This window comes from Vicugna pacos, chromosome 6, assembly GCF_048564905.1.
Source record: "Vicugna pacos chromosome 6, VicPac4, whole genome shotgun sequence".
Classification (NCBI taxonomy): Eukaryota; Metazoa; Chordata; class Mammalia; order Artiodactyla; family Camelidae; genus Vicugna; species Vicugna pacos.
Genome location: NC_132992.1, coordinates 62,458,039 through 62,481,231, shown reverse-complemented (window position 1 = coordinate 62,481,231; position 23,193 = coordinate 62,458,039). Strand labels below are relative to the sequence as shown.

Genomic DNA, 23,193 nt, shown 5'->3' with positions numbered 1-23,193 from the left:
ACCTCTTTTTTTTTTTTAAATGAACAGTCCCTGCATGGGATGAGTTAATTTATTTAGTGTTAATGGTAAATGATTGCAAAGCCAGTTTTTATCTTTAGTGGAAATTGATGGTTACTAAATTCTTCCCCAGTTCAGGAATCATTTTAGCTTCAACAGGAAACACTTGTACCATATTTAATGCTGGTTGGGTTTTGTGGAGCATAATTTATCTTCTCCATTGTACCTTAAACATTTGTTCTCTATGGAATATTTAGAATTGAATTTGGGTCTCTCTTTTTATTAATAGACTATCATAGGGGTAACAACACCCATAGGCTTCACAGCAGTGCACCTGGTAACAGGGACATTTGTCCTCAGTGGTTTTGCCTATGGAATGTCCTTTCATCTTATCCTTCATTTTAGAATCAAGGCTGAAAAGGTATTTCTCTTTGACATCATAGCCAAATGTCTGTTGGCTTGTCAGCTAGAAAACAATCCATTCTAAGGGGGAGAGGGTAGTAGCTCAGTGGTAGAGTGTGTGCCTAGCATGTGTGAGGTTCTGGGTTCAATCCCCAGTACCTCCATTAAAATAAATAAATCTAATTACCACCCCCCCAAATAAATTAAATTTAAAAATTAAAAAAAAAAGAAAAAAGAAAGCAATCCATTCTGAATGATCAGCTCTGTCTTCTACAAGAGAAAAGCTGAGCTCTAGTGCTTTCTGGGTCTTTTTCACCAGGTCCAAATACTGATAATTATTTGTAGAAGACCTGTATGCCTAAACTCCCTTTTGTTAAAAAAATTTTTTTTAATTTTAATTTTTTTGGTGGGGAGGTAATTAGGTTTTTTATTTATTTATCTTAAAGGAGATACTGGGGAATGAACCCAAAACCTTGTGCATGCTAAGCATGTACTCTACCACTTGAATTTTCCCCCCACCCCTCCCTTTCATTTTCATGTAGGGCTGTTATTCCTTGAATGACTTAGATATGTGCCTGGAGTTTAGCAAATAATTTAAAAGTATTCCATGTTACTAAAATCAGTTCACCCTGGCATTTAAGCAGAATAACCAAATTTTTTTCTGATTTTAAAGCTTCAAAGACAAGTCCATAGTTTCTGATTTTTCTCAAAAATAGCTTCGTGAAAATTTTGTTTTGTTTATATCTCTTAAATCATGTTAGCAGTAACTTGAATTTTCATTCCCAAAAGTTTCCTTCCAAGGTAGTTTGGATGGTTTGCTTTAGTTTGATGGCTTGAAATAATTATCTGGCCTTTGTTCAGGCCTGTCTGATTCTTTTCAGATAACTATCTATATACGTGTAGTTGTCTGCTTAGTGCCAGTAGGAATTATAGCCCACAGCACTATAGATTAAAACTCTTCTGGATAGTATCTGCATTGAGTTTTTTTTTTTTCTTTAATATGAAGAGTAGAAATTACCCATGTATTGCAGTGGAGTTCTACTATACTTTAAAAAGCAGCTTTAAAAAATCTTGTAAATAGTTAGCTAAAGGCTTTTGAAAGTCAACTGAAAAAAGTATGTTTAGGACATTTTTTAATGTTAGAAAAGTTCACATGTCTGTAGAAAACTGTTTTGGGGATGCCTGAATGCCAAGTCCTCCCAACTCTTCCGTTGAATAATTAGGCTAAACACCATTTGCCAACGGAGAGATTGAGGTATCTGATTTAATAATATGTGTCACGATTGACATTTCAGTTTGCAGCCTCTCTTCTTTAGATCCATTGCTCTGATTGACGGAGCTTCTTCTACTGTTGGAAAGGAAGCAGTGGCTCTGGGATAATGACTGAAAATGGATCTTTGTGTTTACACAAAGGCAGAACTGTCATAGCTGGGGCAACTCCAGATAATCTGTGCCAGGGCATTGCCTTGAGTTCCCAGCAGCTATAGACCTCTTTGCCTAACCCTCCTGGAATTCCCATCACCTTGAACCCCAAATCCAGAATATGGATTAGCCACTCAGCAAAAACTCAGCCTACTTAGGGAAGTCTAACTCTGTAACTCAACTTGAAAAAACTCTACCTTGATATCTGAAAGCAATTTTAAAAATAGCCCTGAATCTATGCCAAAATTTGAAGTTTTCATAGGAAGGTCTGAACTGTAGCATCGTCTCTTTCTGTTTGGATTTCTAACAGACCTTGGAAAACGACTTATTTTTAATGCCCCTTTTTCTCTGTTTATGACCGTGCTGCCTCAAGCTCACTGTGTTGGAACAGCCACAGGCCATGTATCTGCCAGCGTCTGGGTCTGGTGATTTGTCAAACTGTGCACATCACTCACAGTTCCTGGACACACTGTGTAAAATAAGAAGCAGAAAACAAAGAGCAAGCCTTTCTGGGCGATGGTGTGATTGTTTTTGAGATCCCTGTCTCATCCTGTAATCATTTTGGAAAAGGCCATGTCTTTCTGTAGGCCCCCTCAGGTTGCAAAGGACCGGGTTGTCAGAAACTGAATATTTATAGAAATCTCCTCTCTAATTCTCTGACTTCTAGCACCCAGTAGTTAAGTCACCTATTCTCATGTAAATGGAAAATTCCCCTTTGTGGTGATATTACCTGATAATTTTTGGCCAGAGATATGGAGGTGCTTCTTATTGGTTTTCTTTGGAGATCTCACTAACAGGCTATCAACTCTTTCCTAGAGACTATTAACAGCTGTACAGTTCACTCCCCAATCCCAAACCTGACAAGAATGAATGTCTTTAAGACAGAGTCTTTGGAGTGGCTTTACTGCACTGTGGCTTGGAAAGACTGTAATGGAAAATGTGTCTTTTTGATTCTGATGGAATGTTCCCTCAGTGCTTTATCATTTAATGGGTAATTATTCCTTTGAAGGCATTTCTTGTGTCTTCAAATATTTATTATTTGACATAATTCCAGTTTCTGATTTGTCCAAATCCTAAGCCTTGAATGCTTTGAAACTCTGTGTCTTCTGAAGTCTGCAGGAGCCATTGTTTCAAAAACATGATGACAAGGTCCAACCTCATGCTTTGAGTGAGAGAGGTGGGAGCAGTGTATCATGAAGATGCCTGAGACTTTCAAGGACTAGGGACATTTTTTTCCCCTTTAACATGACTTTAAAGGCATCTGGTATAGTTGTGTATATCAAGGCTCAAGGGTTGCTGAAGTTCTCTTTCTCTGATGTGGGGATGCAGTCAGACCCATAGAGTTATCTTGTAAGTTTATCTGACTGATGAGAGAGACTTGAGATAGAAAAGCATTTCAGATGTTCCTCCAGAAAGAATACTTATCAGAACATCAAGTATTGACTTTTGAAGTCAAATGGAAACACTTGTCAAAGTGACAAGGAGAAGCACGTAGGAATGCTCACACTTGGCGAGACTATCAAAAGGAGTTGGTAAGAGTGGTGTAGGGACTCAGATCTAAAGGTAATGCTGGCATTGCTTTAATAGTGAAACCGCCATTTTGATATTTTGGGTTGAAAAATGTATTTATTAATTTTTGGTAGTTGTATCAAAATCAACTGGTAGTTGATACAAAATTAAAGTTTTTTTAAAAAATCCTTTTCAGCAATTAAAATACTGTTGTTTTGGTGCTGATTCCTGGCATAGCAGTTGGCAGCTGAAAGAAGGAAAGCAGGAGGCCAAATCATTGTGGTGTATGTCACACTCCACTGTCTTTTCTCTCTTTAACAGGAACCCCTGTTTGGTTTTATATGCAAATTGCACCAATAAGAAATGAACATGAGAAGGTGGTTTTGTTTCTATGCACTTTCAAGGATATTACATTGTTCAAACAGCCAATAGAGGATGATTCAACAAAAGGTAATTTTCAAAGGAATTACCATATTTAAGAATTAGCCTATCACTTAAATTTATTACTATTATTATTATTACTATTATTATTTTATTATTTTAACAAAGTCCACTGGTTGAACTGGAAAACAAATTTTTACTTTGTAGCCCTTCTTTTGCTTTATATTCATTCAAGTAATTGTCCAGAATGTTTTATTCAATCATATTATTTGAATGGAAGTAGAATGTTGAAATAATAGTTGGTTAATTTAAATTATAATAAGAGAATTGATGTTAAGATATAAGGAAGAGATTTCATAAAGCATTGTTAATTTCAAATCAATATAATAGGAGTTTCAACAACTTCTATCATGCTGAGCTTTAGAAATAGAAAGTAAAACAGCTTGTGGGATTGTTTCGGTGAAGTTCTGTTAGAACACAGTTGATTAGTTGATAAAATTTTGTTACATTGATTAGAGTTTGATTAGTTGACTTTTGCAGGTTATGTTTCTCCCTTTATTTGGTTGTTGTAGATTCTCTTGAGTAGATGTTGCTAAATTATGTAAAGAAAAATTCTGTCATCCAGAGAGTGGCTGGCAAAATGCAAACGTTCTGATTGGAGTCTTACTGACTGTAATACTCAGAGACTGCTGTAGGAAACATTAGTCAGTGGCATGAGCTTTTACCCACTTTTCTGTGTAATTTACTCTCATTTTATTCTCTCCAGTTATGTTTATATTAGCAACTGGTGTCATATAAATGAAGAATTTCAAATACCCTTGGAAGAAGTTTTTATGAAATGTTATTTTTAATAATCTCTTAGGAGACAAAACATCAAATATTTTTGTTACATTTAGTGAACATTGCCTTTTCTTACCTCTTAAAAAAACTGACACAAGTTTTAATCATTTCAGCTGTAACCATAATTATAGAAAAATTTTTATTAGGTTTATTCCCTGGATATAAATTCATATAATATGTGAATTATATATATTATATATGTATATGTTATTATATGTGTAATACCTGCTCAGTCTATGGTTAGCATCAAATTGCAAGAGGAAAATATTATGATATGCAGACCATTTAAAGTATAACAGAGAACAATTCATTTGTGAGTGTTTCTGCAAATGTGTGAATTAAATCATCTCCTGTAAGATTGAATAAAGTATTTATTTTTGGACCCATACTACCTGTTCCTCTGCCTTTACTCATAGACCCAGTGTCTAGGAAGTTTAAAGTAGAAAAAATAAAGACTATTTTTAATAGAATAATCTTCTAATAGTACTTAGGTTTAATGCTCCTTTGTTTTAAAATTCATGGTGCTCCATGTAGTAGCAGCAGAATACATGTTCTTCTCAAACATAACAAGGAACAGTCACTGACTAGATCACATTCTAGCCGTGAAACACACCTTGACAAATTTAAAAGTAAAAATCTTACCAGGTATGTTCTTAGACTATAATGGAATTAAACTAGAAAACGATGAAAGACAACTAGAAAATCCCCAAATATTTGGGAACTAACACATTTCTTTATAGCCCATGGGTCCAAAAAAAGCCTTTAATTAGAAAAATATTTTGAACTAAATGGAAATACAACTTATCAAATATTTGAGATGCAGCAAAAGCAGTGCTTAGAGAGAAATGTGTATCATTCAATGCATATTTTTGAAATGAAGAAAGATATAAAATTAATAACCTGAGCTTCCACCTTAGGGAACTAGACAAAGAAGAGCAATTTAAGCCAAAGAAAGCTGAAGACAAGAAGTAATGAACCTTAGGGTAGAAATCAATGAAATAGAAAATAGAACAAAACATTAGAGAGAATGACTACAACCCAGAGCTTACTCTTTGAAAAGAATATTGAAGTTAACAAACCTCTAGCCAGGCTAACCAAGAAAAAAGGAGAAGACATAAATTACCAATGTCAGAAATTAAACAAGGGCTATCACAGCACATCCCATGGACATGAAAGCATGCGAAAAACAAACAAACAAACACAAAAAACCTTGAATGATTCTGTAGTCACTGAATTGAAAATTAGTTAAAGTGGACCAACTCTTAAAAGGTACAAACTACCAGAACTCACCCTAGGAGAAACAGATAACCTGAATTGTCCTATATCTATTAAATAAGTTGAGTTAATAATGAATAAACTTCCAAAATAAGAAGTGCAGATGGTTTCACTGGTGAAAACACAGTCTCTTCCCGAAAATAGTAGTACAGAGAACTCTCCTAACTCATTCTATGAGGCCAGGTGTACCATCATACCAAACCCAGAAAAAGGCATTATAAGAAAGGAAAATTACAGACCAATCAATGTTTCTCATGAATGTAGTTGTAAAAATCCTCAACAAAAATAGATCCCAATAATGTATTAGAAGAATTACACACAAACCCAAGTGGGATTTATTCCACATATGCAAAGCTGGTTCAAAATTCAAAAATCAATCATTGTAATCCACAACAGGCTAAAGAAGAAAACTCATATGATCGTATCAGTTGGCACAGAAAAAGCATTTCACAATTCCCAGCACTCATTCATGATGAAAACTCTCAGCAAAGTAGGACTAGAGGGGAACTTCCTCAACTTGATAAGGAACGTCTATGAAAAACCTACAGCTAACAGCTGAATGTACCCTAAAGTGATAAATTTTAAAATAAAAGATAGCTGATTGGCACATGATTTGTGGCCTAACCTATTTCTCAGCTGAATTTCTCTTGCCTTCTTACATGAATGACACCCTGACTAAGAAGCTTTAATGTCACAGAATTTCTCCCCTAAATATTTATACTTAAATTTTCATTTATATTTGATGATTATTGTTTTTTTTCATTTACTTTAAATGATTTCATGCCACAGATAAAGTTGGCGAAGAAAAGCACAATACTTTCTCACAGTTTTGACCTGCTGAAACAATAATGGTGGTGTCTATTTATGGAAACTGAACGTTGGTAGCATTTTACAGTGAGGTTGGGGAGAGTGTGCTAGTGTTGAAGGACTGACTTTTATTTCTCAAATTAATATCTCTCCATTTATCTGCCACCACCCCTGTCTCTCTGCATCCTCCCATCAGAATCATAGAGCTCTTTCTCTTTTAAATGTGTAATTTATTCTTACAAAATATGACATTTGAATAAACTCCAGAGAACTCAGACCACTTGATTTCTGAACTGTGTGTTCAGTAGACATGTAAATTAGAATTTATAGACAAAATCAAACTCCATTGTGAAAAGCATTAGAGCAAAATATCTCTTTTCAGTGCCAGAATTTGTAGTGGAAGAGCTTATTTTAAGTAGACTTTTATTTTGAGACTCCTCCACACCTTTCAAATTACACAACAGATTTCTAAAGAAGTATTGCACAATGTAACTATGAATGGTGTATATGAGCTACTTTCTATTATTCATGTGAGTTGTAAATTTAATATGAAAAATTCAATAGAAATAAAATATTTATGCCATTAAGCAATCATCCTACTATCCCTATGAAACTAGCAGTATAGGAAATTATGCTTTGAAAACTTGGCACCAAAATGCATCTTTCAACTTTTTAAGTTGAACAAAGGGGAACGTGAAACTTTTGGGAAAGGGCAGATGAGATTTCATGATAACAGCATAGTATCAAAGTAATTTGAGTCTAGAGCGTTAAATTTGGAGACAATACCCTTACTTTTAATTCAGCCTTGGGCACCAGAGTTACTTAAAGTGAACCTTTTCATGACTCTTCTAGGAATATTTATTCCTTTTGTTTATGTTATCTGTTTTCCCCAACCAGAAATGCTGACTGAACGCACAGGATGGTGCAGGCCCTATTCTAGGTCTTGGAGAAACAAAGTTCCTTCCCTTACAATCTAATGGAGGGGGGAGGGTGGTCACAAACAAGTAAATATATAATAGAAGCTTTCTGCTGATTTCTCTTATTTCCTCAGTATAAAAGAGGAAATGCAGTTATCAACTGAGAATAAGAATGGTGAGGAGGTGAGAGGGTGTTGAAAGGATAAGAAGGAAGAGGAGGTATGAAATGGTTGTGTAGAGAATGGAGTGGCCAAGGTTAAATTCAGCAGATTTGCTGGGCAACACTAAGGCCCATGTGAGGCTAGTGGTCATACATTTCATTAGTGTCTACGAGCATGATTATGCGTTTAGTTCACCCATATTTAGTCAGAGGTGTCTAGGTGCCAAAGTAGGTGGGTTGGATTTAACCAGAATTGGGATTTGGTCAGATGAGCAGGAATCAAGAAGCTCAAGAATCAGGGAGAAGGGTCAGGGAGTTGAGGATGCTTGCAAGGGAGTGGGTTGAGGGTGTTTCCAAAATTTTCAGCAACTACTTAGGTAATTAAACCTTGGTCTAGGATATAGGAAATAGTGTTTTAGGGTGCAGAACAGACAAGGGAAATTACACACCGTAAAGCCAGAATATAACTTTTTTCATCACAGAACAAGGGCATTTTATCTTCTTATTGTGAAAAGGGGCCAGTGACAAAGGCCCACATCCTTTGAGGATTTGACAAAGTGTTTGGAAGCGATGTCAATCTCCTACTTGTAGTGGTATATTTACCAGGAAACTCAGACATGTGGCTGAAGGACTTGTGTAAACTGGCTAATTGTGAATTTTATTTCTAAATTGTAACTGGGGTAATAACTATAACGTGACGGCAGACAACTAACTTGAGTGTAGCTCTTCCTCATAATGAATCCTATGATCATACCAAAACTTCACTCTAGATTAATTTTTGCCTCTAACGTAAATGACAGTGAGTGATGTCAACAATACCTTTGGCTTATACCGTGATGGATGGTAGCAAAAACCGTTGCAGGGGAGGAAAACCAGTTTTGATAGAGGAGTTACTGTGTGTCAGAAGCTTTGTATTCTTTATTGCTCACTCCTGTAATTCTGAAAATTAGTATCATCATCTCCATTTTTCTGTTGAAGATCTCGACACTCAGAGTCTGATTGGTTTGTGATCCAGTGTTCTCCGTACTGCAGCATGCTGCCTCATCCTTTCAGTGGAGATGTACTTTTGGGGCTTGGCCTCCCTAATCCCCTGCTCTCCTTTTTCCCTATAAAAATGAAGCACAGGTTGAGAACGCTCTGATTCTGACAGGATCCTACTGTTTTGAAACAATAGAATTTGCTGTTAGTAATTCAAGGGAGGGGGAAAGTGTTTTCCCTATCTTTCGTTCCTGGTATTGAGGTCTTGGAACTGTTGGTCAGATTATCAGTCAATGGTGCCTGATACATCATTTGTAATAATACAAAAGGGAAAAATTACAGCCAAGAAATCCATTCTGTTGGTTATCCATATGTGTTCTAAAAGAGGTGGCCCAAATCTCTGCCCATTTATACTGTACAGTATTTTCAAACAGATTGCAAAACTGCCGAGACACTTACAGTGTGTTCCCAATAGTTATGGCATCTTCATGCCAATAATTGAGAGAAAAAAAATTCCTTTAGAATAACAGCAAAAATAGCAACCTTTCCCTTGTGGGAAGCCAATGGTTTTCTTTAGAGAGGAAACAGCAGATGAAATATGGGTAATTATACCATGTAGTCTCTTTGGCCAAGAGTATAATTGTTTACCTAAGCTTTTTTCAACACAAGATTAGAGTCTTGTGTTGCAGTCTAGTAGATTGATTTAACTGCCGCTGCAACTTCCTTTTATTTTTAAGAATAGGCAGTCCATGACAGAGAGGTTAATTGCAACCCAATAGAGCTAAACTAATGTTTTATTAAGAAGGAGTTGGCATCCTGAGCTTTTAGGAGAACAAATGTTCTCATAATGCCATGAACAACTCATAGAGCAAGTATTAGGCTCTTCATATTCAGCTGTCTGTTCACATTACCCTGTATCGACCACATCTAAGTAACATCGGCGAACTGTGCTGAATAATCAGTCACGCCAGTTAGGTCTCTGTAAAGGTGCGATCAGTAAATGTATTGCTGAGAAAAGTTAGAACTGCTGATCTGTCTTTTTCCTCTGACCTAGTTGGTGTGGCTGCTCAACTTTTTCAAAGTTTGACGGTACAGTGGGGGTTGGTGACAGATCAAATGAACTAATTTAGCTAATAACATGGGCAATTCCAGATGTGTGTAAGAGCACAAAGGGATAGGCATAAGGAAATTCACTGTGAAATTGTTAGTGATAGTGAAAAGTCTAGAAACCGTTTACGTGTCCATGAATATGTGCATGATCTGGAACGAGCAAATGCCTAATTCTCCTAGTTCATAGAGGTACAGACAAGAATTGGATGCTGCTGTGGGTGGGTCTAGAGGTGAAGGGGACAGAGGGGAAGTTGAAGGCTGTTGTGTTTCTTATGTCTTCTTTTCCTGCCTATAACATATTTGATAAGGTAATCTGCTGAGAGTGAGGAGAGGGGTGGTTAGGGGTCTTGAGAAAGATGCTAACTGTTTAGAACTGAGGACTACAAGAAAACCCTAACCAGAGACAAATAAAGAGATCACTGAGCAGTTCAGGGAGCTCATCTCTGAGTGCTCCCTTTGATTAAAATTTGAAACAAAACACTCCTTGACTTTTCATTGGTTTTCCAGCTCCCAGGGAATTTTGATAGCAAAGCTCATAAATGGTTACTCAATTAGACAACTGCCTTTGGCTTTGCTTTCTCTAGGAAGAAGGAATCTTTCCTAAGTATTTCCTCCTAAATTTCTCTCTTCCAGTAAGTCTGAGTCATTTTGACAATTGCCACCACCTTTTTTGTCCTGTTAGCAGCTCCCCAATTCTCTTTCCAAGGGCAGAGTTATAATCCTCCACGCTTCCTCCCAAGCCCTCTACCACGCCCTTTCTACCTTCTCCAAGCCCAAGCCCTCCCTTCAGATACAAATGAGTCATGCTAGTATCTGCCAAGAGCTGAACATATTTCCTTCTTGTATTCTGACTTTAACTGTATATAATATGGATGCTGTATCAGTTCCTATTTAACTTTTTAAAAATTAATGTTCTCATTCATTCATTCATTCAACAACAATGTGTGCCACTGACGGTACTAGACAACCAGAGATAGAAAGATTGAGATCTGGCATCTAAAAGTCACATCAGGCAGTAAGCTCCCTTTTCATCTGTGTTTGAAGGTGGTCTCTCTTAGAATACACCGTGGGTAAATTTTCAGAACGAAGAATGAACATTACATTTTTCTTTCAGTTTCTTTCTGCTATTTAATCAATGATAGTTATATTTTTCCCATAGGAAAAAGTGCATGTGTTTTATTTTCACAGTTTAACATTTTTTCTTCCTTCAGGAAATTGAAATAAGGTAAAGGGCTGAAATATTTGTTGGTTATATTGACTTCATGTGTAAAATAATATACACATACAGAGACATATTTGAAGAAGTGCTGTTTTGTATTTAAATTAGGAAGTGCTGCTTCCTCATTAAAAAAGTCGTACATGGTCATGATGCTTGAAATAGAAAACCAGAGGATGATGATAAGCTTTTATCATCATGTTTCTCTTTCCTCACATATTTACTTTCTTGTATGATCCTAGGGAGAAAGAACACATGGCATTTGATGGTTTGTATTCTTCCATGTGTTAATGAATTTATTCCTTCAATATCTCCTTTTATTTTTTAAAAATATTTTCTGAACAATATTTAAAAATATTTTCCAAACCTTATTGCACACAGGGAGTAAAAGTAGGCTTCTCTTTTAATCCAATAATGAGATGTACTAAGAGTTGCAACATTACCTACCTTAGAAATATGAACCTTCAGTAAGTATAAGATTGACTTGGAAGTTTCTAGAAATATTCAGCACAATTATAATATTCATTTGATGTAAGAAGAGAAATGATCAACAGGAAATATTTTAATAGACCTATTGCCAATATAGTTATTGTCATCTGAAGACATCCTCACCATTTTAACTCAGTAAAGCAAAAACCAAACCCAAACCCAATGATAATAAGACACGATAATATTTCATGTTAATGTTCATGATAGTAAAAATGGAGTTATTTTTAAAGTTATATGTAACTTTTAGTAATTAGTTAATTAATCAGTTAATGGCCTATTTTATGCCAGGCCCTGTACCAAGTGTTGAGGATGGAGAGATGAACCACAGTTTAGTGAGAGTGACTGACATGGTTATCAACATCCCCTTGGGGACTTGTTGTCATTTGCCTACAGCTAGTAGAAGGAGGGAGAAAGTGTGGAGAAGTTTCACTTGCTTCTTAAGTTGTTGCATATGTGGAAGTGACACATGTCATTTCTGCTTTCATTCCATTGATGAAAACTAGGAACATGGCTACATCTTGATGCAGGGGATGCTGGGAAATGTATTCCGAACTGGACAGCTGTTTCCCAGTAACAAAACTATACAATGTAAAGGGGAGGTCAGAGTTTATGGACAACTAGCTGCCTGGCTATAGGGACTAAATAATAGATGTGAGCAAAACACAAAGGTCACACATAAAAATTACTTATTATTTTATAGCTACACTTGAAATATATAATGATGTCTATGTAGCAATACAATGCTTTAGATGGATACTTTTAATTAGTTCTGCATGTTATGCTCTTTCTGAGATCCCTTGAGTATTAGCAAGAATGTTGGCTTCTGTATTCTTCATGTGTGAAAAAACTGAGACTTTCTTTCCTTATTTTTAAGGTTGGACAAAATTTGCCCGATTGACACGGGCTTTGACAAATAGCCGAAGTGTTTTGCAGCAGCTCACGCCAATGAATAAAACAGAGGTGGTCCACAAACATTCAAGATTAGCTGAAGTAAGTGTGAGACTAACTTTGCTTCCCAAAGTGGTAGTGGTTGTACATTTTTCCCCCAAAATGTTTCAATATAGATATTTCTGGCTGTTATTTTACAAATACTTATCTGCTGATTGATTTTTTCCCTTGCAGAATTATAGAAATTTCATAGATTTATTTTTATGCTCTCCTACTTTGGAAATGGGAAAGTGATTTATGACATCCCAGGTGATGTCTGCAGAGTAGGAGGTTTCCTTTGAGCAAATGATATAGGAAGTCCACCCATTCATTCACTTATGTGTGCAGCAAACACTTATTGAGGGTCCATGCTTGGTTCTCTGCAGAGGATGTAAGGGTGAATAAGCAATGGGTCCTATCATCAAGGAGTTAAAGTCCAGCACAGGAAACTGACAACAAAACGTGATAAACATTGTGACAGGGTGCAGTGGGAGCACATGGAGGAGTGTTTACCCAGACTTGGGGCTTTTGAAAAGGTTTCCTGAGTGAGTTGCTATACCTGGGCTGAGTGAATCTTGAAGGAAAAATATAAGAGGCAGGTGAAGAAGGGCTGAAAGTCATTTATACCAGGGAGTCCAGCATGTGCAGACTCAGAGATGAGACAGTATGATGTCTTTTGAGTGTGAATTCAATGTAGGTGAAGTCAGGTAGGAAAGGAAGCGCTAAGGTGGTATACAGTGAACAGTGAGGGCTAGTGTCCATGTGGGAAATGACGTGATCACGTTTGTGTTTCACAAAACCTCTCAAAGAGAGATGGGCCCCAAGGGTCTCCTTTGATATCCCGTATTTTCATTGTACTAATTTGAAAACATTATTCTAAAGAGGGGCCCATAGATGTCACCAGATTGCCAAAAGAGGTCCATTTTTTAACCTTAATTACAATATTTATTGTAATTTTTAAGCCTTAATTACAATATTTATTCTAATTAAGACCCCCTGCTTGACCTGGTGGCTCCGTGTTGACATGGTAGGTAGGGAAACAAGGTAAGAAGTTCTGGTGGTAATTCAGCTAGGATGACCATGGCCTTAAGCAAGGGAACCAGCAGCAGAAGTGGGCAGATTGCAGATGTACCAAGATTAGAGTCAGTGCATTTGTTGAGAGATTAGAATGATTGTGGAAGAGGGGATGAGTCAAGGACAACGCTGTGTTTTTGGCTTGAACAGCGGGGTAGATAGTGCTGCTGTTGGTTAATAAAATGTCAAGTAGAAGAGAAAGAAGAGAAGGTTTGGGGGCACTGATAATAAGTTCGGTTTTGAGCTCACTAAGTTTGAAGTGCCTGACAGGAAATTCAAGTGGAGGTCCCTAAAGCAGGGGGGTTCATGGGTCTGGCTCTGGAGGGATATCTGGGTTTGAGTCACAGTCCTTGGTGTCACCGCACAGACATGGCTGTTAAAACCATAGGACCAGGTGCTATTACTTAGAGAGAGTGTATTGAAACCAGAGGGAAAAGGAATGAGGGCAGAACTTCAAGGCAGCCAGAAGCTCTGGTGATCACATGTCTTCTGTAATCATTATGTGCCTGACTGTATGAAAGATGCCAAAAAGCTAATCAAAATACCGGAACTGTGCTGATCACTAAGTAGGCACTCACAAAATATTCTGATGTAACTTACCACAGAGGAGAAAGACAAAATTAAATGTCTGTGTCCATCGGCTTGCTCTGCTGGATAAAAGTGAGTTCATGTGCTCCAGAGTAACTTTCTAAACTAGTTGCAGATATTAAATTTAGTTTGGAGAGAGTTAGAAAGTAACAGACATTCTTTCTGGAAGGCTCTGGAGTTTTTCTTGGACCGTTGCTAACAGAGAGACTTGTATGACTTTCTGCTCTAAATAGCACTGTTAGCTTGGGGAAAGAGTAATACTTCGATGTGCAGACAAGTCTTAAAGGCCTAAGTAAGACATTAACATATCTGAATGTTAACTCATCATAGCATTCACAATATTTTAAAAGATATGCAGTTAGCACAAGAATTAGAGCAATTAGGTACAACTTCTTTTTTTCAATAGTGCTTGTTATTAAGCACTGCTTGATTTTGAAGCTACTTTCTTTTCTGCCTTCAGTTGTCCAGTTTCTTTCTACAAATCAAGACGAAGTGTAGGAGCTTGTTTCTGTGACTGCTGACTTTTATAGTCTTGATTCTTTCTGGCCCTTAACTACACCCTATTCAGTTTTTCTTTCTTTGTTAACACAAATGGGCAAGAACAAGAGGAAAGAGGCCATAGAGGAAAATTTCTACCTTAGTACCCTGAATCACTCAAGATTGGATTTTTTCCCCCCTCTGCATTAAAGGAAAAGTTCCTTTCCCCTTGACAGCTCATCATTTTTACTTTAATTTTTTGAGGAACTTTAATTCCTTTTCCTTCCCATCTGACTTTTTTTCTTTTTTTGCTTTGCCTTTTGATTATTGTCAGTTTCTTTTCCCTAATTCACAAGCCTGATTCAGATACAAAACTGCTTTCTGTCAGATCTTAGGCTTGATTTCAGAGAACATGTAGGAATAACAAGGTTTTCGAAAGAGATGTGGTCTGTGTGTGCTCTTAGATCTTCAAAGACTGACCTAGAAGAAGCACTGAGTTAGCACAGAGAGATAATTTTTTCCAGTTGTACTCAGAGTCATATAATTTATACAACCTGAGTATTATTTGGATTTGCTTTTGAATTTCAGGCTTTTTCACTTTTTCCAACACATAAAAATTTTATCTTAATTCCACTGGGTCCTCTAAATTTGGAGCTGATCGCCAGTTTCAAAGACCGTGATCTCCGTGTAGGCAGTTCATCTGTTTTTCCACCTGCACTGACATCCTGCTGATTGGCTTCTGCGTGTCACTATCGTACTGCAGGGAGGTAAACATCTCCACCACCGTCACGTCCGAGGTCCTGAATCCTTCAGCGTCAGTGCGCTCAGATATTCAGAGGGAAGGAATGTGTCTGTGGCAGTACAATAATACATCAGAAAATGTGATTTCATCCCCTCCTCCACCTAGGGCTCACTGCTCGTGAAAGTACAAAGGAAACAAAGCGAGGGCTGTTCCTCACTGCTTTATCAAGGAGCCCCGGTGCTGGGGCTGAGGTTAACGTGGTGCTCTGCCTGTGAGAAAGGTCGGAGCTGAAGCCCCTGTGTCCCTTTCTTTGTTGTCCTTGCCATTCTTTTCCCCTTCTGCCTCCTCTTCTGCTCCCCTCCTCCTTCCCTTGTAGCATTTTTTTGGGATTGCTTTACAAACGCAAGTCACTGTCTGAGAACTGGGTTATGAATGTCTGAAGAAATAGAAGACAGAGGTTTTATCTTGAACTATGCATTATAATCACCTGGAAAGATGATGAAAATACAGATTCTCTGAGAGCCGACAGAAATGAATTTAATTATTTCCTGGTGTGGGGTCAGTATACATGAATATACTGTATTTTTTTTAAACTTCTCCAGATGAACCTAGTTTGTAGCCAGATTTAAGAAATAGAATTCATAACCCATAGTATGCTTTGAAAGCTAAGCTTTAAACTTCATTTTATGTCCTTTCACAAATAAATTAGTTTAAAACAGAAAGTGGCTACTTGCCATTTTGACATCAACTCATTTTGTGAGGCTTGGGCAGCTAGACATCATTTAAAACAAAATATTAACTTATAGTACATGTGCGTCTATCTTTTGTCAGTCATCTCTCAGTTCTTGGGGTGTATTATTGTAATCATCCCATGCCTTAATATGCTTGCAATACAAGAATATCTTTAGATGGGTGTATACCAAAAGGCTTCCAGTTCTTAAGTCAGAAATCAATAAGCATTGGGCTGTCATAGCCAAAAACCATAGGTCACGATACAATACAATTATTTTATTCCATCATGGTTAGTATCAAATGGAATCAGACTTGTCTAACAGATGTTCCAACAACAGAAACTGTTATGTGTGTAAGTGTTGCCTATGTTGTTTTTTCACACCACTGCATTTAGTAGAACTGCTGAGAGGACAGTATATACAATTGTAAACCTAAGTTGATTTTTTTTTTGTCCTCACTCTTGAAAGGAGTACTTCTTTGTGAAAGCAGTTCTTACAGCTTTGTTTTCAACCAGCGAAAAATGTTTTATATGTTGCTGTAACCTGTTGTCCTATAATTCTGTTGTCCTAATTGCACCGTTTTCTGATTTGTATTTATGTCTTGATTCAGTAACTTTTTGAATAAAAATAAACCTAAAGCTCTAGAGGAGACACCTTACATTATTCCAGGGCGGTGAGCAGGGCTGACTTGTCTATTAGCACTGTGTGTGCAGCCCATGGCACTTTCAGGGATCCACAGGATGTCTGAATTTCTGTTAACAGTAGAAGGTAAAAAATAAATGTTTAGGTAAAATTTTTTGAATATATGATATTAATTTTTTCATCTTTGTAACAATGCAGTTGTAAATTATAATTTTTATTTTAGTATTTACAGAGATGTCTCAGACCCTTGAAGGTCCTAATGCACCCTGGCACTGAGTTATTTTCTAAGTGTGATTTCTCTGTACTCAAACTATAGACTGTGTGAATACAGATGGTAAACTATTGGTTATGGAGGCAATTTTAACACAGTGAAATTGGTACAGTTGGACTGGTGGTTGAAAAGTGAGAGAGAGACCAGGATTCCGTATGATTCTGTGTTCTTAATGCTCCATTAAGTAAGTGAAGCGTACCTTCTTGTAGGATAATTTGTTGCTGAGTAATTTAAGACTTTACAGGAAAAGTATGGCTGGGCAACTGATGATGAGGATAAATATGTAAAAATCTTTACAAACAGTACTTACAACTCCCAAACTTAAAACAATAATTATAATGCATGGCTAAAGAGAATATCAGTAATGTTTTTCACATTTCAAAGTAGTAATAATGGGTGTTATATGCTTAGTTTTCAGTTATGTAAGTTCTGTGTGTAAAAGAAACTTTTCAGGATAAGTCTCTCCCAAGTTTCAAAAAAATGCTAATATACTTGTTTTGCTTTGTGGCATGACTTAAATGCTGTATCTGTTTTCACATTCACACGTTTAGTGCATTTATAATTTTATAATGCGAACTTGTTGACTCCTACTTTCTGGGTCCCATTAGTCCCAGAGACACTGAATAATTGGATGCATAAGAGGGCGAAGCTGCTGGAAACAGTATTTATCAAAGTCCCATTTACAGACTTCTTAATACATAGGTTTGCTCAGCTCTAGCTTCATTGGTGGCAAGGAGCTGAGGTCTCTGACCTGCTTATTCAACTCCTTTTCACAATTTCCAGGTTCCAGGTTCTGGAAGGAAGTTTTAAGTCCTATGTTTGTTACCATTGCCCAGGTCTCAGCTCTTGCTTTGTCATTTGCTTTCCTTATTGTCTCTTTAATGAGATCTAATTACAGTAAGTCAAGGTTCATCTAACCTTACATTGAAATTTCTCCACTTGTCACAAAGGTATGGAGAAGCAAACTTGAGTATTTAGTATTTTTTTTTTCCTAAAGTGAATTTGCATCTGGGCATGAAATCCAATATTCTTTAAGTCCTGATTTAAAAGGGAAAAGCAGGCTACAACATACACAACCCTGATACCATTGTGCCAGCCATTAGGGTCTTGGCTAGGTCCCACTCAACAGCACCAACCAACAGTGGGCTTCTGGGGTTCAGTGAGGCCATCAGAGTCAGTTATGCTCTTAAGATGCCAAATAGGTGAAGAATGAACAATGGTGAGTCATGCAAATGACAGCTAGACAAATCAGAGATGTGTGATTCTAGGAAAGCTTGCCAAGTGAGCGTGCAGAAGGCATGCCCAGAAGTGGATGTCCAGCAGTGCTGTGGGTCAGTGTTGGTGTTGGAGGAGGTCATTGACAGGATGTGACTGCCAGTTGACCCTTGAGCTGGACCCAGGCAATTGCAGGCCCCTCCCCACCTCCCCTGTCCTGGGAATGTATGTTCACCCAGTGGGAACCATTTTTAAGGATGCTACTTTGAGAGAGTATGGTGCTGTTGAGGCCATCTGGACTGAATATGTGACTGAATCCTCTTAAAACCTCTATATAATCTTTTAAGATTTGGTGGGTGGGTTCAGAGATCTACTGGTCTTGTTCTGCTCAGTAAAAGCCTCATAATTTCCTTTGCTTATTAAAACTGCCACCTACCAATCAGGAGCAGTCTGCCTCTTTCTTTGGTCTCTTCCTGACTTCTGTGTATGGGGGCCAGTTTTTGAACCAGCAGTTGGCCACTGGAGAGAAAGCCAGAGGGAATGGCAGACAGATCAACTTCAGCAGAGTGATTGGACTTGGAATGATTTTAAACGAACTTTGATACAACTCAGAAGATGGAGGTGAAACTGCAGAGCATGACAGGGCTTGATACCAGGAGTCATGATAAACAGGCTGTAGTTTGACTGCCAGTAAATTTGAATTCATTCCTAACTGTACAGAGATGTCCAGGTCATTTATGTATACATTTTCTCTCTTTTAGGTTCTTCAGCTGGGATCAGATATCCTTCCTCAGTATAAGCAAGAAGCGCCAAAGACGCCACCACACATTATTTTACACTATTGTGCTTTTAAAACAACTTGGGATTGGGTGATTTTAATTCTTACCTTCTACACCGCCATTATGGTTCCTTATAATGTTTCCTTCAAAACGAAGCAGAACAACATAGCCTGGCTGGTGCTGGACAGTGTGGTGGACGTTATTTTTCTGGTTGACATTGTTTTAAATTTTCATACGACCTTTGTGGGGCCTGGTGGAGAGGTCATTTCTGACCCCAAGTTGATAAGGATGAACTATCTGAAAACTTGGTTTGTGATTGATCTGTTGTCTTGTTTACCTTACGACATCATCAATGCCTTTGAAAATGTAGATGAGGTAAGTTTCTTTCCTTTTTTTTAATACTTGAATCAGTGTTTTGAGAAAATTATGATCAGAGAAGTTTACAGATAATCCAAACTTCTTTTTAGCTACCACTTTCAACCTTCACCGTACTAAACACTTGCTATAAATTATCATAATTGACTACCTTAAATTGATATTCATCTGCTTCTTTTTCTTGATTTCTGGTTGAAAATACTAATTACTGGGAAAATGGCTGTGGTTGATATTTTGGTTAAAGGAGGAGGAACAGAAGAAAAACCACAGCATTTGGAGTCAAACATGGATCATGAACTAGATAATTGATTGAAAGATGATGAAATAGGTGTACTTTCTTGGGAAAACTGTAGCATTTTAAAACTCTGTGTATCCATAGATCTTTTACCTCCTTCCCTCCAGATACATATGGTAACAGTCCTTGAGTTAACAAAAAGATAGAAAACTTTTATGAAAGAGCAATTCTTGAATTTATGCCTTTTTTGGATTTCTTTTTTTAAAAGTAGTTTTTGCTTTAAATTTTGTCTAAGTATATTTGTGGTTAGAGATTGTATTGGGTGACTTCTGATGGCTGGTTTAGTTCAAGATTCTGCTTTTTCACTGTTACCTACATGACTAGAAATACTTAAAACATGTGTAATATCTTAAAAGACTATTTCATCCAGAGCTTCTTAGCTTCTCACTTAGTAGTGGATGATTTTCAACTTGCTACACCAAGGATGCATATAAATGAGTCAATATAGAATGTATCTATCATTAAAATGTGTGCATAATAATTACAAACTTAATTTCCCTAAAGATTCTACTCTGTCCTTGCAGACTGCTCAGATGGAAAATTCTTCACTATGTTGTTGTCATTCTGTGTGTTGGGAAGTAGATTAAAACTTTTCTTCAGTAACTTTTTCCATAAAATTTCTGCATTCAATCAACTTTAATGATATTAAAAAATATTTCCCTGAAAGTTAATTATAGACATTGTATTTTGATGCTGTACATGTAATTATTACTTTAAAAAATTGGGAAAAAAAAAGAAATCCTAGTAATTTGTGTTTTAATTTTAGATTCTACCTACATCAAGGTTTTTACGGTACATTTATTTCCTATTTACCTTCTGGAAGGGTTGAGAGGGGTTAATTTTGAAAATGCTAATCATATGATAAGAAAATAATAAGTAGTATTTATATGTTCACTTACTAAATGGTTTAATATATTCAGATAAATGAATTAAGATTTCCATTTTTAAGAACATAGGTATAAAGATTTTAATAAAAATAATAAAAATATAGGGTTAATTCATAAAAAAGAAAATACATTAAATATATTACATAAGATAAAAGTATTTAATATACTACAAAAATATATGAAAAGATCCTCAGACTTATTCATACTAACGAAAATGCAAAATAAATCTATAGACTACACTTACCATCAGTTATTTCATACACTAGGTTGGTGAGTAACGTGGCTAAGGATGCACACTACTCAGATGTCCCTTCATGAAAACCTGCTGCATGGAGCACAGTTAAAGGCTCCCTGGAAGTTAAAGGCTCCTGGTTTGGGAAAGCCAGTCAAGCCAATCCTTAGTGTCTCTTCCAAACTCAGTATTCAGTGATATCACACTATTGTACTGGTAGCTTGAAACTGGCCATGGTGGGAGTATTTACACCCAGAAAGTCATAAATGCTATGAATAAAAACTTTTTTTAAAACTTTCTGTAGAATTAATTGCCAATGGTTTACTAGTACACCAGTGAACACAGTTGACCGACACCGGCTGTGGTTTTCTGATCTGCTGCCATTCACATGCTGAGGCCGTGTTCCTCAAGGCAGCGCCCAGGCAGTGACTAGGAGTGGTGGTAGTATAATGATTAGCCTACTCCTGCGCAGTGAAGAACTCCTCTATCCAGCAGCTTTCACTCTGGGATTCCCCACTTCCCTTGCTGTGGTCGAGGTAGTTCGAACACAATTCTTCCTTCCCTCTTCGTAGGTTTCAGACCTGCATTGTGGTGTGAAGGTTCCTCCTTGTCCTTCCTAGGCATTTATCTCAGTAAAATTCTTGCATATCTAACCCTCCCTGACTTGGCACCACTCTGTAGGGGACCTGAACTGATAAAGTGATGGGGTGAGGTCTCGCATACATTGCTTAAGGGAGTATTAACTGGTAAAATCTCTATGAAGAATAATTGGCAGTATCTCATTTTGAAGCAGAGAAGACCCTAGAAGTAACCACTTTCAAATTGTGGGATTCTTTTATTTGCCTTCATCAGCAAACAATGAGATTGTGAATCTACTTCTTGGTTTTTCAGTTTTAGGACTTGGACTTCTTACTGTGAAATTTGAGGTTTTAGCCTCCTTCCCCCTGCCCTCACTATATACATGCACTCTTTCCATCATCTCATTCTCACAATATAGATGTATCATCCTTTTGGTTCCATAAATATTAAGTGTTTTTTAAATCATTACGACTGCAAATACTCTATTTATAGCTGAAACTTCAACATGCTATGATTACCGTTCGTTTTCTGCACTTTCCATTTTCCAGAGTTGATAATTACCTGGTTTTATCATTTGCTTAGTTTTACTTGTATTTATCACTAACTCAACCACTAAGCTCTATGCCAGTTGTCTAAATCTGCCCTCATTACATCGATCAAGCAATATTCCATTAACCTCATTTTCTTAAACAAATCTCTCTTTACTCTACCCTCCTACCTGATTGACAGTTTGGCTAGCTATAATGTTCTGGGCCAGAGATAATTTCTCCTTAGATTTTTGAAACTCATAGTGCCATTACAGTCTACTTTCTAATTCTGTTAAGAAACTTTAAGCCATTTTTCTCCTGGAAATTTGATATATCTTCTCTGTACAGAGTTCTGAATCTTTCCAGTGATATGCCTTAGTGTGGGTTGATTTTCATCAGCTTTACTGGTCACTGACTGGGTTGCGTTTTTCAGTCTGGAAAAGCATGTCTTCTGTTTTGATTTTTTCTTATGATACTTTTCTCCATCCCTTTCCCCTCTTTTCTGTTTTCTTTCTTGCTGGAACTCCTTTTGTTCAAATACTGTACCTACTGGACTGGTCCTCTAATTCCTTTTTTTTTTTTTCTTCTCTTACTTTCCAATCTTTTATCTTTTTGCTATACTTCCTGGAGATTTTCTCAACATTATTTTCTAACTTTTCTTGTCACTAATAATGCCTTAAAATTTTTTTTTTTGCTTAAAGTCTATTTGGCTTGATACTAATAAAGCTAAATTAGCATTTGTATATTGATATATATATATATTCCTATCATTTAACTTTTTATCACTCTAGATTATTATACTCTAGTTGTATCTTTTATCAATAGTCTATACATTCTGAGGATCTGTTAAGTTTAGTTTGTTTACATTTAATGTAATTAACTACTTTTTGATTTACTTAGAGCATCTTATTTTCCATTTTAAAATGCTTTTTCTTCACTTTTCTCTGTTTTTACTTCATTTTTCTTGTTTTCTACTGTCCTTTGGAGTGATTGAATTTTAAAAATCTCCTGGATTGTCCCTACTGGATGGGAAGTTTTTCTGTTAATTGATTACTCAACATTTTTAGCATCAATATTTGACTTTTTATTATCTTTGCCCTTCCAAATAAATCAGGGACCTCTGTTTGCCTTCTCATCTTTCAAACTAGTATTGTCTTGTATTTTGGTTCCACGTTATTTTCAATTTTCTCTTTTAACTATCAGATGCCTTCTCTAGGACATATTTATTGTGAACCTTTGGGATGGATCTCCGTTTCCATATCTGTAAGAAAAAAAAAAAAGAGAAGGAATGCCTGACTTCCTTACTTCACAAGATGGGTTTTAAGGAATAAATGGGAAAGCAGACATGA

General features: G+C 36.7%; 1 protein-coding gene across 7 annotated transcripts in view; it reads left to right on the top strand.

Annotated features, from left to right (window-relative positions):
- KCNH5 (potassium voltage-gated channel subfamily H member 5) overlaps positions 1-23,193 on the top strand; it is a 333,981-nt gene that overhangs the window by 105,755 nt on the left and 205,033 nt on the right. For all 7 annotated transcript variants that reach the window (XM_072963183.1, XM_072963182.1, XM_072963181.1 and 4 more), the window contains 3 exons: positions 3,652-3,780; positions 12,378-12,493; positions 18,932-19,324. In XM_072963183.1, the coding sequence (XP_072819284.1) occupies positions 3,652-3,780; positions 12,378-12,493; positions 18,932-19,324 (638 nt within the window). The remainder of the gene's footprint in view (positions 1-3,651; positions 3,781-12,377; positions 12,494-18,931; positions 19,325-23,193) is intronic.